Source organism: Anastrepha ludens, chromosome 2 (assembly GCF_028408465.1).
Source record: "Anastrepha ludens isolate Willacy chromosome 2, idAnaLude1.1, whole genome shotgun sequence".
In the NCBI taxonomy this organism is placed as follows: Eukaryota; Metazoa; Arthropoda; class Insecta; order Diptera; family Tephritidae; genus Anastrepha; species Anastrepha ludens.
The window spans coordinates 89953511-89973367 of NC_071498.1; the positions used below are offsets into that span (position 1 = coordinate 89953511).

At 36.7% G+C, this 19857-nt stretch overlaps 1 protein-coding gene across 4 annotated transcripts; it reads right to left on the reverse strand.

The window, feature by feature from the left end:
- Positions 1-3381: 3381 nt before the first annotated feature.
- LOC128854729 (pheromone-binding protein-related protein 6-like) lies at positions 3382-11386 on the reverse strand. 4 transcript variants are annotated; one of them, XM_054089044.1, is made up of 6 exons: positions 11253-11386; positions 9582-9709; positions 9375-9517; positions 7029-7104; positions 3691-3947; positions 3382-3611 (listed from the first exon to the last, which is right to left on the reverse strand). In XM_054089044.1, the coding sequence occupies exons 3-6, from the start codon at positions 9489-9491 to the stop codon at positions 3594-3596; spliced, it is 468 nt and encodes a 155-aa protein (XP_053945019.1). In that variant the 5' UTR covers positions 9492-9517; positions 9582-9709; positions 11253-11386; the 3' UTR covers positions 3382-3593. The 4 variants fall into 4 exon arrangements, with proteins under 4 accessions (XP_053945019.1, XP_053945018.1, XP_053945020.1 ...); XM_054089043.1 differs by having other exon boundaries at positions 9375-9709; XM_054089045.1 differs by having other exon boundaries at positions 9375-9709; positions 11322-11384.
- Between the last annotated feature and the right edge of the window lie 8471 nt (positions 11387-19857).

Sequence of the window (19857 nt, forward strand, 5' to 3'; positions counted from 1 at the left end):
GCATGATCTCACACCAAAGCGGCAATAAGTCAAACTTGACAGAACGAAGAAGTTGATTCGCTTGGCCGAACGCGATCAATTTCCGGACATTGTGTTTTCTTAAGAGACAATTTTTCAAATTGAGCAATTCGTTAACTCCCAAAACGATAGCGTTTATTTGACCGACTGTTCATACGAGAATTTGAGTCATCGATTGGCCACCAGGAGGCATCACCCGCCACAGGTAATGGCTTGGGCCGCTGTAACCGCAGATGGGCGCTCGCCAATCGTTTTCATCGAGCCTGGCGTTAAGGTAAATGCGAAATGGGGGAAAGTTATCATGTAGGTTGGAGACCATGGACGTTTGAATAGGACTCGGCACTGTCTTACAAAGCTCAAGTGAACCAAGAATGGCTAAAAACCAACGTTCCTAACTTCATAACGTCCACACAATGGCTTTCAAATTTACCAAACGCTAATCTGATGAATTACTCTCTTTGGGCCATTTTGGAGAGCAAGGTCCGAATTAAAAGATCAACCAGACTCGCGGCGCTGAAAGAAACCATTGTCCGCGAGTGTCCACTGTCCGATTTCTTATTGAAAGAAACTGAAAGATGACGGTTCAATTTAGTAAGCCTTATAACGTTTTGGTCCATGGGCTCTATTAGAGCCGTACATTTTGAAGGGAAGCACATTACCGATATTTGGCCGTCGTAGCTCTTTAACTCGCCTCCTTTGGGATGGGATGGAATATTATCAATAAGAATAAGTACTTTTTCCGGAAGATATTGTGCAAGAACTCTTTTACCTGTTTATTTGAGCAGTTTTTAATGAAAACAGAATTTTTTTTTTTTTTGACAAAAAATTAACATACCTCTGTAATAAACGTTCTGAGAAACCATCCTTCAAATAAAACTAAGATCATCCAAGCACTTTTATTTCCCTTGTAGACAACAGGCATATCAGTAAAAAAATTTAAAGAATGCGAATTAACCGATTTCCCAATAACCATTTTTTCTAATTTATAATTTCTGTACAAATGCTACTGTACAAGCAAGGAACGCTATTCTCTCTTTACTGGTCTTATGTCCCCCTACAAGAATTGTATCGCGCAAGAGCTTCCAAAATAAGCCAGACTCTTCGGCATTGTATATTTGCTCTTTTGTCAATCAAACCGGCGCCAATTGGACGCACCAAGTGAAGCCAAGTCCTTCTCCACCTGATCTTTCCAACGCAGAGGAGGCCTTCCTCCTTCTTTGCTACCACCAGCTGGTACCGCATCGAATACTTTCAGTCGATCAGCCTCTGTCCGTTACCGGATGTTTCGTTGTGCAGGCTGAATTTTCCGACTGTGGGACCAAATATTTAACCAGCCGGGCAGGGGCACCTTCCCTATTAAGAGACCGGACATTCCAAGTGCATGCCCCATGGGGGGATTTTTAAGTGGTGGGTCCCAAACCCAGCGCTCAACCAGCTATCCTGGAATGCTTCGCCTTCTCACGTTAGCTCACTCCCGAACGGATGTTCGGAAGCTATCCAGAGGATACGTGGGCTAATGCCGGACGTTGTGAGCTGCTTGTACCATATGCAGAAGAATCGTCCTGGTCACTCCCAAGTGAATGGCGATCAGTATCTTTCCCCACTTGCGTGGACTTATACACATGGAACCATCGTGCCATTTCGTCCATTATAATGTTAAATAATGTTGGACTCTGACTGTCACCTTGCCTAATTCCTGATGTTATCGGTATTAGACATGTTAGCTTTAAGTTTACTTTTATGGCTGCAACAGCTCTTCGACGTTACCCTTTCCTAATATCTATTAATGCGGATTTTCTACTGCACCAATGTAACTGTTAACTAAGTTAATGGGGCTATTCTACGTGAAATCCTTACTGGAGCCCTACAACCAAAAGTGGTTTAGGAAACTCAACACCTTCCTTTAGGAGGGTTGCTCACGGGCATTTTCACAAGCCATTCCAGATTATGCAGTCATCTGCACAGGATTGGGATATGACTCTTGCTGTTTCTGCGAACAATCCCCGGAGATCCTTCTTCTTGAATGCAGCGCTATAGCGCAGAGAAAGTCGAGAAATCTCGACCAACTGAAGCCAGAAGAAAGGCATATACGATCAGCCCAAACGAGTTCTGTCTTAAATTTAGTAAGATAACTGGATTTGTTCAAGGTACTGTGATAAGTAAAGGGCACAAAAGACGGTGAGGTCTTTACATATACTCAAAAGGTGAACGTACGAGCTTTGGTAGTGTGTGCCGGCCATCTCAGTAAAGCTAGAGCTGCGAATATGGGCAATTGACCATGGACTGCAGGAGGATTCACTGAAAGACAGATAGCGCAATGTGAAGAATGGACTTTCTTTGGATTTTCTCACAGAATGTTCCTAACGGCAATAATATCCTGCCATTTCGTAACTTATAACCACTAGTTCCTAAGCAACGACAGGTGGGTATTCCCACTACTTAGGACTTAGCGGCAAGCTAATCACCAACCCTGTGAGAAATCGAAATAGATTAACGAAACCAACGCAAGTCTGAGTCTTGTCGAAGTCCTATGCACCCAAGAGGAGTGAACTAGGAAAAATAAAAAAGCACTAACTCATCAGCCACTGATCCGTTTGTCTTAAATGTATGGATTAAACGATGAATTTTGGACTATACAGAACGGTTAAGAAAATTATAAACTAGATACCCTAATTTTGAAAATAAATTTTCACAATTTTAATACATTACCTGGTTAAATTTCAAGACTAAATATGTATGTATTTGCGTCACCGTGATGGTCGCTATACACTGCCAAAGTTTGAACGCACTTATTGAAACCCCCTTTAGGAGCGATGTTTGTTCGTCGCATGTTTGCATACAACGAATATTAAGGAACCTCGCTTTGATGTGAACTGCGGCAGCGTGCTCGTCTGCCGGTGGGAACAACAATACTTTGCGACGGACTCTGCTCAGCCACAAATCCAATAAGTAGTAATGGTTTTCTTATTTTAAATCCTTCATTGCATCGCCTGCCAGTTAGCGATTTTCGCCTTTGCTTTCATGAGAACATGAAACATCCAAGGATAGACATCTTCTCCATTAAATGACCAGATACTATATTTCCCACTTCTGCTCTCAAATCAGCATTAACTTCTGACTAAAAAAGGTTTATTTCATCCGAGCCTTTGTCCTATGGATTTTAGAAGAGCACAGAGCGCAACCAGATACTTGCAGCTTCCCAGATACATGTCTGCAGTCGCAATTATTCGTGAAAAAACATTGTAGACTCCAATCACTATTTAACCCTAATATAGCAGAAAATCCAACAGGCTTTGCTTTCTTAACTCCGCTCACCCCTAACGGCTATTTCGTCTCTTGTTATTATTAGAAATACTTAAACAGTTATGAATTTTGGTAATGCTTTAATAAAATAAAAAATTGATTAAAACAAATGAAAAGAAACGCTACATAAACTATATATATAGATACCAATACAACAGTTTTCTAAGGTTTGCTTTCGTCAATACGCATTATAAGATGACAACGGTGCAATAAGTCAATGCCTTGGAATGTCGGCACAGACATAAGAACCAATAGTAGCCCTATTTAGTGGTTTAAGGTAAGAAGTAATGCTGAAAACCAAAAGAAATTATTATTTATTGTTTCTTATATATATGTGTGTATGCATTTATTTTCAGTAACCCTACTTACCACAGGATCGGCTTTCTTCCAGCACTGATGGAACCACCAAGCCTTATGACAGAGCGTATCACCTTCCGGATGCACACAATCCTTTGCCATATTTATCAACTTATCGCGCACAGTGCCCGGTACGGTATCATAAAGAGTCTCCAAATGCACATCACCATTATCATCCACCACATCAATTTCATGGAAGAGACAATTCATATAGCATTTGAGCGCTTCATCATCATGTATTTGACCATCACTGAATTCCTTAATGGCCTCTGGCAATATGGAGAAAAATTTAAAAAATTATATGAAAATTCAATGTCATTTGAATTCAATTTTTAATATATTAAAATATGGGATTACTATTGTGTAAAGAAAACTAGCCTTTTATAAAAACAACTTATGTTTTGCTTGCACAAGTACGAGAACCTCATTTGCATCGAATAGATTTATAAACGTAAAGCGGCTTTAAAGTCATCGTTTCAACAGGTTTAGCGGGTTAGTTAGTTGCCTTAGATATTAAATACCCTTTTGGATAACTAGAACGGCGTTTTCAAAATAATTTTCAGAATAGTCCACATAGAAATTTTGTGAAAAATTTTAGTGAAAAATCGCAAACTCAAAATTTTATCAAGTAGCCATTTTTAACTGTCAGGGCTAACCCTCTAACTTAAAAGAGAAAAAATCGGACCCTTGAACTAACACTTCAAGAAATGTGGACGTAAAAGCACGAAAAAAATGATTTTTGTTTTTTTAATAATTTTTAATATCAAAAATCACGTAAACAGTTAATTTTTTGAGCATCATGTCATATAACCAAATTAATCACAAAATTGACTCAATAATACTAAAATTACCTAAAGTATTTAAGATAGCTTTCTCGGTAACCTTGTATAGTGCATATATTTAGCAAGAATTACGCTGAGACTTTCCTTGGAATCTTTCTTCAAGTAATTAGCTTTCTTTCTTAAATCTATCGCCACGTTCAATAATTAAGATCACTCAATTTGTTACCATTTGGTTAATCCCAAAATTCGGCAGCTCTAAGATCGAAAATTCTTTATATTGAGATTTTTTTCGGCACAAGAAATTCACGTATTCCCTGCTGTGACTGCTAGTATCTGATCAGATTTCGTACGATATTGTTAATTAAAAAAATTCGGTAGATCACAGAAATATTTTGTATTTGCGAATGATTTAATTTTTATCTAAATTTTATAGAGGAGAGAAAAAATAAATATGTGTAAATGTATATTTTTGTTGATTAGAGCCCATAAAAAATTTAGAAAAGTGTTAGTTTTTTACATCTTTTGTTTAAGGGGGCAGATACCTGTAAACGGCCATATTTTCCCTGATTTTCATTAAAGTTATATTATTTAAAATGAAGAAGTCAATATATTTTTTTCAAAAATGGCATACAGTTTACTTATACATTAAAATAATATACATTTTTTTTTTTTGTATTTTAATAATTTAAAATGGCGGATGTACGCTCAATTCTTCCCGGAAGGTCGCAACGGGGCCTTCTCAATCGGCGGGCATTGTAGCATCGGCGTCAGTGACCTGCATACAAACAACCAAAAATATTTTTGTTTATTATAGTCATAATTTCTATATGAATTAACAATAAATGGAAAAAAAATTCGCGGAATAAAATGCTTAAAAAAAATGAATTTTGGGGCGAATTTTCCTACTATTTTTGCTTCGAAAAAATTATTTTTTCGAAAATTTTTCGAAAACTTGAAACACATAAAAAGTAATATCATAAAAAAGATGTGTGCGAATTTCAGGGAGATCGCTCAATAACTTTTCGAGTTATCGTGTACGCCAATTCGAAAAATATAGTTTTGAGAAAACGCGTCTAAAGTTTGAAAACATGAAAATTCCTTTCCCAGCGCTCGAATGAATAGAGGCGTCACGGTTGGCGATCTTTAACATAAGAAATACTTACATTTACGTTCTAAAATTTTTTTGACACATTCCTAAAGGATTATCTTAACATTTTATGAAAAAAAAAATTTTTTTTCGAAATTTTACAGGTATCTGTCCCTTTAAAGCAGAGCTCTAAAGAGGTTTTCTTGTTTGCACAGCGTCCTCATTTTTGTTTTTTTTTGTTTTTGATGAAGAATATTTTTTACAGAGAAACATAAAGTTATTGTGACAATTTTGCTATTTTTCAAAAAGTTCATGAAGATCCTAAAACATAGACTCTTAAGAAGCAATATTTTCAGATCACCCCTTCATTTTGATGACGAAATTCATAAGACGGATGATATCCGAATGTGCTCTTTCCGCAGATGTAGCAAAACAGAGAGATCTAAGATATCTCAATATTAGTCTCGCAAGATGACTCTTCCGCATTCTCGAAACAGTTGCCTCGAAATAATGCAAATGTTGATTACAATCTCTATAATCAAGAGTTGCAGGTTTTTTTTAGACTCACTTGTCTCCTCGAGTGTCTCCGATCTAGGTGTGGCCAGAAGGATTCCGGTGCGTTTTCCCAGCGCGCTCGCTCAGAAATATCAAGTTTGATAGACTTTAATAAATAGGTTATAGAGAAACATGCATTTACCTAGAAGTGAGAGGAGTCTAAAATTGCAATGTTTTAATTGCCCGTATTTCTCTCTTTCAGATCAAAGGTCGGGGGATAGTTATTTGAAAAAATTTGTTCGATATTATCATATATTCATATTTTTTGTAAATTATTGTAAGCCAATGTGATCTTTGACCAATATTACATGTTAGTGCCCACATGCTGAAGTTCACTTCTTCTGAGATGCATATAAATGTAAAAATTAATTTAAGTGAGTTATAGAAAAGAAACTAAAAAGTTCGACCCAAATTGGGGGACATCAGAATTCGTTTTAGAGGTATGGTTCCTTCGGCAAAATTTCTTATTTTGATCCTTAGAATATGATTTTCACAGAGCAATGGGTGATTTTTTTGCCTCCCCATAAATCGACCCGGCCTAATATTTATATTTATATATATAATTACATATGAATAACTAGCCCATATTCGTTTCGATTTGTTAAGAGTCTTGAAACACGTTGTCATAGAACCAAAATTATAATACCCTAATACTCGCTGGTATAAATATATTGAATTAAATAAATACTGGTAGATAACTTTGCTCATATTAAGAATATTATGTCTCCCTAACATTTAAAGCATTTATTTGCATACCTTGTTTAAGGCTTCTTCTGTCAAATCAGGCGAAGCCAAAATGTTCACTTTTCTTTTTTTCTAACTAGGCCGTTTCTTTAAATTTTCTTAAAGTAATACTTCTTGCTACTTCCGTTATACTATTAAAATATTATTTCTATTTGTAGTTTTGTGAAACAATTCTAACTCACCTTCAGTTACACCGGTCTTTCCAACGCAAATGTCATGGAATACTTTGGCCATTTTTAGGACAGCTGGTGGCGGCCACTAGAGAGATGAATAATATAAAAATATGTGTTTTATAAAACAAGTTTTAGTTTTTAATAATAAAATATTAATTTAGTATTTTCATCAATTTGCATTTTATGCTCAATTTTAATTTTCTAAGCAAGTGTTTATTTTTAATTTTTTATTTTTATTTTTAAAATTCTCGAAATAAGTAATTTGAATATTTTTTATATTAATTATTTTATTTATTATTAGACATTGGGTATTCTTCTCATTTCAAATACTGATCATGATTTTTTATCTTTAAGCAAAATTTAAAGTATTGTAGAAGTCCCTATACAGACAGAATTCTGCTTCTTAGATAATAACAACGCTTTTATATTCCCTGTAAATAATAATAACTACAATTAAATTTTGAACCGTATCGTGACTGGTGATGAAAAATGGGTCCCTTACAATAATCCTGTTTGCAAACGCCAATGGTTAGATAAAGATGAAACACCAGAACCGACCCCTAGAGATGGCCTTCACCCCAAGAAGATTCTCCTGTCTATTTGGTGGGATATGACCGGTATGGATTATTATGAACTTCTGGAACCAAACCAGACGATAACTGCTGATTATTATTTCCATCAGCTATCAAACTTGAATGAGGCACTTAACAAGAATCGACCGTCTTTAGTGAACAGACACAAAGTTTTGTTTCACCACGACAACGCAAGACCTCACACCGCAAGGCAAACATTAGGCAAGCTGAACGAGATCGGATAGAAGCTAATGCCGCATCCACCATACTCTCCGCCCCTTGTGATTAACACCTTTCCCGTGGACTTCAATCCCATATGAGTAACAAGAAGTTAGAAGAAGTAAAAGAAGCTTTAAAAAGGGATATCGAGGCGTATTTTGGCTCCAAGGACAAATAATTTTTTGAGCAGGGAAATAAAAAATTGCCTAAACGTTGGGAAGGCATTGTAAATAATGAAGGAAAATACATTATTGATTAATAAATACTTTACACTTTGTTTTTATTAATTAAAAACGCACGAACTTCTGGACTGACCTGATATTTTGTGTGTGGACAGTTCTAAGGCCAGTTGGATTGACTAGAATTAGTTAAATGGGAATGAGCTTTAGTCTCTCATATATTGTGAGAGATGAAAATATGTGGAGGCAATGATATTAGAGATAGGAATTTTTGAGATTGCAGCATTAGTCTTCCTTCTTTTTACTATATTAATGTCCCACGTACCTCATCATACTAGAATGGAGAAAAGTGGAGTGCATACTGAAGATGGCGACATCCGCGAACGACTATCCCGTTTTTAGTGAATTTGACAGAATCTAAGCCCACTGATTAATAATTGTGTTTGCATTTTAATGTTGCATTGTTTTGAATTCTTATTGTTATTAACGCGCCAATTTATTGTACTACGCCCTTCTCTAAATTTTCGGCTCAGAGCCTTCAGCTTCTAGTCAATAAGAACTTTTGTACATTTTTTTTTTGTTTTAACAAAGAAATAATTCCGAAAGTTTGATGATTTGTTTCTAAGTGAGTACGCCTGATAAGGTGGCCACCCGCTGGATGCGCTGGTACGAAAATGTGTTTTTATGGCCCAATTCGGCTCATAATCGGCCTATACATATCTTAATTACTTAAAACGAAATGTGCCTGGAAAAATTTAGCACACTAGGAGCAGCTGTAATCAATTCATTCCGAAACATCGTTTTCATAGGCTAATTTTGGTCATATTTGGAATACAAACAAATTACCATCAAAGAAAGGTGTTTGAAAAAAATGTATCAGAGTTTATACGCACCCATTAGATCTCGCTAGAGGAAGGATATTAGTGCATAACATATATACCTAGATATCGTATTAACGGTTCGATTAACCAAAGTTTAGGATCTGAAACCTATGTATGTATGTCGTTAGTTGAGTGTTTAGTCATTATTTTCCTTCAATTTCTGGAGTGTTCCCACAAATGGAGGTACCTACAACTTTAAGTCGCCTCCAAACGGCAGATGGTTTTTTATGAGGAGGTTTTTCATGGCATACAGATACTTAACCATGTGAAGGCATGATTCTCTCACCGCTCTCAACTTCGTCGCAGTAAATTTCTTAAGGCTGAAGTAATCATTTATTTATGTTGCTTTTAAGTTTGCTAAGTTACTTTTGAGCCTAGAGTAATTACACTATAAAACATGAAATTTCAGCGAAGAAAATTTAGGATTCTATCTCCAATTCAAAATTTTATTAATTATGTTAAAAATTGTTTATGTATCGCAGAAAAAATGAAAAACGAACTCACTTTATCGTCACGTCGTGGTTCCTGTGCCTGCACGTGCATCAGCGTCAGCGATGACGACAGTGCGACAATTAAAAATACGTAGAATGCTTGTGCGCGCCAAATGCCATTCAAAACCATTTTAGTTCCGTTTCCGTGGAAATGTTCTATTTTAATATTTGTATGTACATATATGTGTGTATATATGTAAGTTTGTATTTTTTTCTTTACTTTTTGTGTGTGTCGCACTATTCAAGCAACGCCTACGGTTCGTTATTGTTTGATTTTGCGTTTCGAAATTTCAGTTGGCATAAATGAAGCACTTTTTCTTCGTGTTTTTTTCACGTTTTTAGTTCAACCTGAAACGTAAAATAGAGAAATATTCAAACACAAATTCTAATAAAGCACAAAAGTAATTGTGCAGCCAGATATGTCAGCAGAGATGTTGGCAGACTTTCACTTGAACATTTGTTTTGTTTGTATTTTTTTTCATTTGATTTGTTTTTTTTTTTTTCTTTTTTTGTACATTTCCTTAACGACCACCCACTTTGAGTAAACGCTTTTTGGATTGCTGTAAGTTTCATTTTTTTTTTTTACATTTGTTCATTTATATTTTTTGTGACTTATGGCTTTACCTCCTATTGAAAGCTTAGAAATGCGTTTTTTTCTTCAAACAGTTTTTATCCTCCTTGCCCTCTCTCTGCCGAAATTTCTCGCTTGACTTTCTATGCTTTATGTACGCTTTGTGGCGCTTTTGTACTTCAATTTAGTTTCAATTTGCGCCGGAAATAGAAATATGTATCACAAAGCCACAGCGCGCATCATACTTGGCGACAACCGACGACGGACAGCCGGCATCCGATAACCAACATTCACACATGCGCAACCACCAAAATGGATCTATCCCGCTGTTCCGCGCTGCGTCCTGTAGCGCGCGCTTTCTGTTGTTTTCTCGTCAAAAAATAAGTTTTGTATTTTTAAAACAATATAAATGTTGTCGGAAATATTAAAAGAATAACATAAAAGAAATAAAATCAAGAGTGTTTGTGTTATTTTTGTTCCATTCACATACCGAAACACCAACAAAAGCAGCTGGATGAAAAAGTTTATAAAGGATGTAACAACTTTTTCGCAATTGGGTTGCGGTAATTGAAGTAACAAAAATAAAAGCTGCTAAAAAAATAGAAGAAAACAATAGGCTTTAGGCGCGCGCAATGTCACATTGAAATCACGGAAATAAGCAACAATACATATGTATAGTGGTAATCAGAATATATGTATATACACTGCATTAAATAAGTACAACACTTATGAACAAATGAACAAGTTTTAACAATTTATTTGCTTCTTATTTAATTTCAGTAATTTTTTTATAATAATAAATTTAGTTAAGTATTTTACAAAAACCACACATAATGCACCCAGTTTCAAATTTGTGCAATTCAAAAAAAAAATAATCGGAATTAAAAAAAAAATTGGGTGTGCAGCTTTACAGTCCATTCAATTTTGACATAATAAGAGTGGCTCATTTGAAGTGGCTCAAAAATCGCACTGATTTTTGACACTTTTTTCGCGGGCAATGTTAGGAATTTTTTTCACCACTTGAAACTTGCACTTTATTAAATCAAAACTCAATGCACTGTAAAACTGCATAGCCTCAATTCCATTAAAAATGTGTATTAATGAATGAAAACTTTTTGAATTTTTTTTTCCAAATTTGCACAAAGTTCGAAACTCGTATTTATATGCCTTTCGTAGGCGGATTGACTGCATTTTCCCAAAAAGAAATATTAAAATTAAATAAGAAACACATAAATTTTCAAATCTTGTCAATAAGCTCTGCTCCTATAGTTTTTCAGCACAGTGTAGGTATAAAAAAGCCTAATATTGATACAAAAATACATTTTTAGAGTCCAGCCACTGTTGAGCCAAGTACCACACAATAAAAAAAATAATTCTAAAACAACGCACTACTAAATAAATTCGACAATATTTTGGCTTGTAAAGAGTTTCGTTCACCGCTCACAATCACAGACGGAATTGAATTTTTTATCGTGCAGTTGTCACTTTTATATAAATTTTGTTGTTAACTTCGCTTATACACATGTATGTGTAACGTATGTGCAATAAGTTTGCAATATCTATATTTGCTTTACTACGAAAATTGATTGTTTACATGGGAATCCATTTACTTTTGCGCCTTTGTTGATGTTCCACATATTTTGCGGCTGCATATGACTCTTTTTTTTCTTTGCTAGCATTGCATGTTTACTTTACCAGGGAGTTCGTGAGCAAAACATGCAATTTATATCATTGCAGTGGCATACTTTATTTTGTTTTATTTTAGGAATCGCATTAAATATTAAAGCCTTGTTTTCGGGCATCGTAAAAAATTGTTGTACCCTACATGCAAAATAAAAATGAATGTAGATACATATTTCGATTGGAAACTGAATGCGAAAATGCAAGTTGTTAGATAACTTGTGTTGCACCATTACAAATACTTGGGCTGCGACCAAAATCAGACTCAACTTCAAGCGTCCTCGGTTCGCCACTTCTCTGCTCGCTTGACGAAAAATTTCCATATGAAAGCAACAACAAAATAATTGAAGAAGAATCACCACCAACGAGTATAGTTGTACCTTAATTTAATAAAACGGATAGTAGGTCCTTACTAGACTGTGTTCAAATACGGTAGCTTTGTTGTGGCAGCTCGTACCTTTCAGTTGAGAGGTCGAAGGGGAGAAGATTTGCTCTTGCTCGGGCAACACGCTTTGTATTTTCGTGTTTCTCAATGTTGAGTCTTATAATACTCATTAAGTGTTTCCAAGCAAATATCATTTTTAGCAACTCCTTTCCAGTGCTGCCAACATATATTTATGACAATTACTTCATCCATAGTATCTCTCTCTCGCTAACGAATGGCAAATCGAAGAGGGTTATGGTAAATTTAGGTTGTAGTTAGGCAGATAAGAAAAATTAGATTGATCAGCGGCAGTTGGGCCCCTACACTTCAGCGCCGGAGAACGTGTGAAAGAGTAACTTTGTTGTGGCAGCTCGTACCTTTCAGTTGAGACGTCAAAGGGGAAGAGGTTTGCTCTCGCTCGGGTAACACGCTTTGTATTCTCGTTTTTCTCTCTCTCATCCATAGTATCTCTCTCTCGCTAACGAATGGCAAATCGAATCAGGCTATGGTTACTTTAGGTTGTAGTTAGGCAGATAAGTACAAATGGGTATGATCAGCGGCAGTTGGGCCCCTTCACTTAACTAACGCGTAACTTCTGTACTAAAATGACAATTAGTGATCTTTCGATCAATCGGTATCGATATATTGGGCATGGGAATAAGTTTCCGCCCTATTAAAAGAGGTGTCGCTGCTAATACTATTTTGTGTTCGCTCTAGTAATATACTGCTGATTTTAAGGGGTATATGTGAGGACTCGATCGCAGTAGTTGAAACTCGTTTGAAGCGTAAAAGTCCTTTTTTATTTGATATCAAAAATGTCTACGTTCGTCCCGAAAAAACAGCATTTGCAGAAAGTCACGCTTTATTATTACCTTTTAAAGAAAAGTACAGCTGAAACATGCTGATCAATATTTATGGTAATCACGCTCCATCAAATACAACTTGTAAAGAGTGGTTTCGACGCTTCCAAAGTGGCAATTTCGACGTGAGCGATAAAGATCGAACGACCGAAAAAATTCGAAGATACTCAACTACAACAATTGTTGTGTTAAGACGCATGTCAAAATGTCGAACCACCCTTGATGATATATCTAAAGTGTTTGATGTTGGCAGATCAAGCGTCGGTGAACGTTTGCACGCGATGGGAATGATCCAGAAAGCAGGTAACTGGGTGCCATATCAATTGAAGGAGAGGGGTATCGAGGGACGTTTGGCGATGTGTGAGATGCTTCTTGGACGGCAGAAAAGAAATGGTTTTCTGCATCGCATCGTCGCTGGCGATGAAAAATGGATCTATCATAATAACCCTAAGCGTCGAAAATGTTGGAACGTACCAGATGAACTAGGTCCATTGATAGCGAAAAAATATGCATGTTTCAAAGGTTATGTTATGCAGCTGAAGGGATCAGAAGGGTGTCATCTATTATGAACTCCTTAAACCATCTGAGGCCATCACTGGCGATCGTTACCGACTGCAGCTAATACATTTGAATCGAGATCTCAAAGAAACGCGGCTGGAATAGGACGGTAGACATGACAAACTGATTTTGCTGTATGACAACGCCGGGTCACACGTTGCTAAATCGGTCCAGAAATATTTAGAGGGACTGAATTGGGAAATTTTGCCCCACCCGCCGTATTCCCCAGACATTGCACCCTCTGTGTCTGGATTACCATCTGTTCCGATCAATGCAGTCAGCCCTTATTGGAAAGCGGTTCACTACTTACGAGAGCGAACGAATTTTTCGTCAGAGGAATCTGTACCTGTATACTAACTGAAAGATGGAGTAAAGTTGTAGCTTCCAATGGCACATACTTCACATAATGTCATGTATTATTTACAATAATTGTTTAAATAATTCGTAACTTTGGCTAAGGAAGGACGGAAATATTTACTTATTTCTGTTATCGGACTAAACTATCGAGTACGGAATAAATATATATGTATAGAGTAAAAAATTTAAATTATAAAAGCAACTTAATTTTTTTTATTAATATTGAATGGTTACTAATTCTTTCATGTTTTGTTTGAATTTGAAAAGAGGATATATAAAAAATTAAAGTTCGTACATTTATCATAAGATACTAAGTAAAAATTCGTACTCGCTAACAGAGGTACAAAAAAGCAATTTCTCTAAATATTTGCCTAAAGGGTGGTGGAGGCAACTTTATCGAAGTTTCTCTCAGCGAAAGATATTTTAAAATCAATTACAATACATGTAGAAACAATTACACTTGAATGAATGAATTTATGATGAATGATAGTGATAGCGGTGGACAACTGCTTGCTGAATAAGCGCTGCGTGACCTAAGTGATTGACTCTTTCAAACTCTTCAATTCTCCTGGCCTCGATGGCATCATACCTGATCAATTTCAAAAACCTGTGAGGGTATCTTGTCGTGGGCCGCTCCCTATACATGCGAGCTGCATTGACAGGAACTACGTAGGCAGATCTTGTAGGGCTGGGACAGTTGTTCCCATACCCAAGGAAGTAAAATCTCATATGTAGCCCCTAGAGATTTCAGGCCAATCACTTTCTCATCGTTCTGGCCGAATTCTCTTGAGAGATAGATTAATCTGTAAGTAGGAGTGAAATTTCTCGGGGCCGTTTGACGCACGCACAGCATCTGTACTGTAATGGCAGAGCAGTGAGATCGAACTTACATACCGGTAAGTACTTATCCAGAGCAATAGACGGAATGAAACAATTAGAGAGGCTACAGGCTACAGGCTATTTAGGCTACTTGACCACTTTAGTTGTAAGGGAGGTGAATATGTATATACTCCGACAGCGGAACGGCAACTAGAGCCTTAGACTCGTTACTGGTGCGTTCGAATAGAACCGAAGAATACTTGATTTCTCTCTCGACTGTATCCCAATACTTCTATATTAGGCTCTTTTGGGTTCTCGGTCACAGTAGCATAGCAGAAAACTACTGGGCTAATGAAGTACCTAGGCAGAGACCCTCAAGATGATTTCACCGCGGAATAAGAGGATTAGGGTTCCTTTGAGAACCTGTGGTCTACTCCTAGAAAGATCGCGTCAACTCTGCGATCGCTTAGTTAGTGTGCAAATATGCAAAGCCGCGAAATCTCTCTCTCAAGGGTTTAACGTGAGCGCCCAAGGCTAACAAAGCCGCAACTCTCTAGATTTTTGGATATATTTACCAGGCATTCTCCATTTTGTTCAAACCCTTTCTGCAAAAGATGTCTAGAGGATGAGGTGGAATCACCTCAGTATCTTCTTCTCACCTTTCTTGCTGCCTTAGGGATACGACTCTTCCTGTTCGGTTTGTTCAGTTCTTCTCCCCCTGTTTTTCTCTGTAAGATGGATGAATTTGATTCATTGTCCAAGTGGGCAATGAGGAGCCATTTACCCTAACCCCTAATGTATAGTGTTTTCATATAGCAAATACTGCGAAAAAGAATTGATAGCAAGTACAAGTATCGAGTACTTCTAGTCCATGAGAAAACATAGTAATTCAAAGCTTTTTACATATTCGGTTTTCTTTTATAAATTTAAAATGTTTCCAACAAAGCAGTATGAATCGTGCGTGCCGTCTATGTGCCGATATCTATGAAACATACGCCCGTCGAAAGTAAAACAAAATTGGCTTTTGCAGGTTTCTTAATAGATGTCACCAGAACTCTTCCTGAGGTCCTGTTTTGACAATCTAACAATCATCCTAGCAATCTGGCTAGTAGTCTTTCGCTTTTCTTTTTTTCTACAACCTTTTCTATTGTTTTGTACTAAGAAGTATAAATATTTCAAAGCATTAAACAGCATCGTTTTTAAAATGTTTGATTGTGTTGAAGTAGCACTATAGTAATCTGGTATTTTGCAACCCTTTGATTGCTTTTCGAAGAGCTGGGGTGCAATTTTTCCCTTGTAACATTATTTAACATTTTTAACTAAAATAAAGTACTGTGGGAATACTCCAGGTATTTTATTTTTTACTTAGTTACAAGTCACAATATAAAACAGAAAAGAATCCAAAAAATTTTGGACGAACACCGAATTGTTCTTAAATATATTTCTCACAAAAATATCAGTGTTCCTATTAACACGCTAATGTACGATAAGTAACGAGCTAATGTAATAAACATTTTATAGGGTTATAGGGCACTTAAAAATTAAGTTATTACATACAGATAAATGATTTTCAACTAATGTACTATCATTTATTTAGTACTAGTGATGTCAATACCGGAACCTCGCTGATTTTAAGTAGCAACATTTTCTCGATTAGCTGATATTTATTTCGGCATAATTTACCTTGAACCTACCAAGTCAAGCAAAGGCCTTCTTCAACTGATATTTCTGACGACGAGGAGGTATTTCTCTACTACCACCAGCTGATACCACACCGAATACTTTCAGAGTCGGAACGTTTGTATCCATTCAGGCGACATGGCCCTGCCAGCGGAGCCGGTAAAGCCGTAAAGATCATACAGTTTACTATTCCATCACCGAGGATACTCGCCGTCACCAGATCCAAAAATATTACGCACAATCTTTCTTTCAAACACCCCAAGAGACGCCTCATGTGATATTGTCATCGTCCAAACTTCTATACCATACAATAGGACTTATGAAGTGTTTGTTTTGTTTGTCAAGAAAGGACTTTACTACTCATTTTTTTACTTAGTCCAAACTAGCACTTCTTGGTAAGAGAGATTCTTCGTTTGATTTCAATGCTGACATTATTGTCAGTGTTACCACCTATCATCGGCATACCCCAGCATACCCCTCTGAATCCCCGTTTGGTATAAAATGGCTCGGGGAAGTCTTTCCCAATTCTGTTGGCGCTGCTGGAATTGAACAACCAAACTCACGCATCGCGGCACATAGGCAATTCTTTTTCGTGCTGTCGAATGCGGCCTTAAAATCGACGAAAATATGGCGTATGTCGATTCTCCTTTCGTGGGTATTTTCCTAGGTTTAGCGTGTTGTGATTCAATTGTCGTCAGCGGCTTCAGGTATAGATGTAGGTACATAATAAAACTAAGTTCTGACTTCTTTGTATCGAGCTTTTTTCGGCATGCCTTAACTTATTTTACTAGAGAAATAATTTTCAATTTAAATAAAAAAGTATTGCAACAAATCACGAATATTCGTGAAACTAATGGCACTACCGAGCATCTCATTCGTTAAACAAAAACTTAAGTACCAGATTGCAGGACAGAAGTTGCCACAACTAAAAATAACGATAATTTTTTCGCGAGCCACTCAAGCCACTCGAGATCTTCGAGTATTGTATGCCTTCTCATTTGGCAAAGTGCTGAAGTGTGACAGAAGTCAAGAATCTAATTTGAATCTCTACAAGAGCTGCGAAAACATTAAAGAATCGCAATTTTTAAACGTTTCACAGCTTTGGACAAAAATGAGACCATTGAGAAATAAACGTTTTGGGTCATTGAATATAAACGACTTTGCCAAATTAGCAAAGTTTTTAACTATGGCGAACATGACGACGTGGAGAACTTGTTGCCAGATGTCAAAACGATTTCTCTTAACGCGAAAAGGTATGCAGAGAAAAAAACCAACAAGAACTGGGTGAAGAAATAAAAGGTCGAAACTGGAGAGCTTCGAGCATTGTTTGTCTTTGCATGCATACTCAATGAGCCTCCACCACGACGTTTACACAAAAATATAAATCAGCAATCATGCCAACTACATAAGCTCGAAAATAGAACGTGGCCTCTTGTACGAAATTTAAAGGATGATGCATGAAACGGCTCGAGAGTATGCGATGGCGGTTTCTGGTGTAAAAGATTTGGTGATTTCCCCAAAACGGGCTCGTGTCGATTGGTATAAAGAAAGGTTGAAGATATTTAGTTGCGGCTGTTCAGAGCTGGTCTATAACGTCGTAACATGTAACGAATCTTGGATCTATGCATATGAGTCTGAAACGAAATAACAATCGACAGAGCTTAATAGATAAAAATAAACGATGTTCGCGAAGAAGCAACTCAAAACGAATGGTCGAATGTTTTTTCCGAAAATCTGGTCATGTCGCAACTGTGTCACTAGAGAAACTTAAAACAGTCAATTCGGAGCGGTACACGAACATTCGCTTGCCATAAGTTTTCGGAAAATTAATCTCGATGACGAATCATTCTTCATCAAGACAATTCGAGCACTCAATTATCGACTCACATGAGAGAGTTTTTGAGCACTCAGGAGATCAAACTAATGAATTATCTGAATTCTCATGATTACTTTTTATTGGCGAACATCAGAAACAAAATGCAGGGTAGCCATTTCTCAACACCTGAAGAAGCTGTTGAAGCCTTTAAACAGTTACTTTTGGAGGTGTTCACTACGGAGTGGCATAGGTGAAATGGTTGAAGTGCCGGTCTGGCACTCCGCAAGTAGCATTGAGTGGCAAAAGCGCTTAGAAAATTGGTTATATCGATTAAAGAAGTGAGTTGACATCTAGGAAGAATATTTTCAAAAGCAATAAAGTTATTTTTATTATTATTTTTAATGCCTTTATTATTGGGCGCAAAATATAAAAGGCAAGCCTCGTATTAAAACTGATCCCGAAACTACGGTATCAGCAATTTAAACTAATATTGAGCCCCTGGTATGTGAAGGAGCATATTTTTTTGAGCGAAATATCTGTCGTGTGTCATCAACTACCTGACAAAGACAGCGTACCACGTTGCACGAAAATGGGAGGAGTAAACAACTCTAACAAGTGCATTTACAATATGCAACTGCGTTGAGCAAAATCAAATGATTTGTAAATTGAAGCATGCATACATATGTAAATACTTTTGTATTAGTATGGCGCGTAAAATTGCCGGTACCACATGAATGTCAATGTATGGGCGTGGAGTAAGTGCAACCTCTACAATTTAAATTGCAACAGCATGTTGTTATAGCACAAAACGTGTATGCGGGGCTATAATAGAAAGCATCAATTGAGGTTTTAATTATTTAGTGAGAAGTAAAAATAACATGAAAGGCAGAAAAAAATGCGCAAATACAAAAACGCAATGTAAATTTAAACAACGCAAAGCAATGCATACAAGTGAATGAATAAATTACTTTTTATTTTTTTTTTTTTTTTTTCAATTACCATCCAATTCGCGCCAATCGGAACGCCCCAAACTTTTCACTAAATATCATGTCAATGGTGACTAAATTGCCGAGTGTCAGTAAAATTAAAGATTTACTTATTTTGATTGCCTACAACCACAACTATTGACATAGGTACCTATGTACGCGCATACGTAAATGCATATAACGGTAAATGGGTGTGGGTCTTTGTTTAGTCGTTTGATTTTTGTTATTGCAGCGGCAGCTTTCAAACATTAAATGCATGCATTTATTGATGAGTTGCAATGACAGTTTTCTGAACAAACAAACTGTGCATATACATACATACATACATATGGGTATTTGTTGTAATTATTAGATTTAGCGGTGCTTCCCTACGCTATGCTATTCCACAGCCAATACCATTTCTGTTCCAGCCACTGCACCATAGCCAATTCTGCTGTCTGCCAATCGCTGCCAATGATTCTGTTTACCGATGCGTTAAATTAAACATTAATTACACACAAACACATGTATACGTGCATATGTTTATTTGTATATGTAATGCAAATGCTATGCTGTTAAATGCCTAATTCGACACATTTTCACTTCGCAATTCGCAGTTTACTTATGGACTCATACGCCGCCACAGTTTCCCATCGCACCAAAGGCTCCTATTTCGATTAACACCAAGCAACTAAATGTCGAAAGCACCTCTGTGTATGTAATGGGTGTTTTTAGGGTGTAGACATAGAACATTGAATAAAGATAT

What these genes read in the sequence shown, in the direction of transcription:
- LOC128854729 (XM_054089044.1), bottom strand. Translation starts at nt 9,491, where the DNA reads ATGGTTTTGAATGGCATTTGGCGCGCACAAGCATTCTACGTATTTTTA. An exon ending in AACCACGACGTGACGATAAA is followed by an intron (nt 7,105 to 9,374) that starts GTGAGTTCGTTT and finishes TCATCTCTCTAG; the next exon opens with TGGCCGCCACCAGCTGTCCT. An exon ending in AAAGACCGGTGTAACTGAAG is followed by an intron (nt 3,948 to 7,028) that starts GTGAGTTAGAAT and finishes CCATATTGCCAG; the next exon opens with AGGCCATTAAGGAATTCAGT.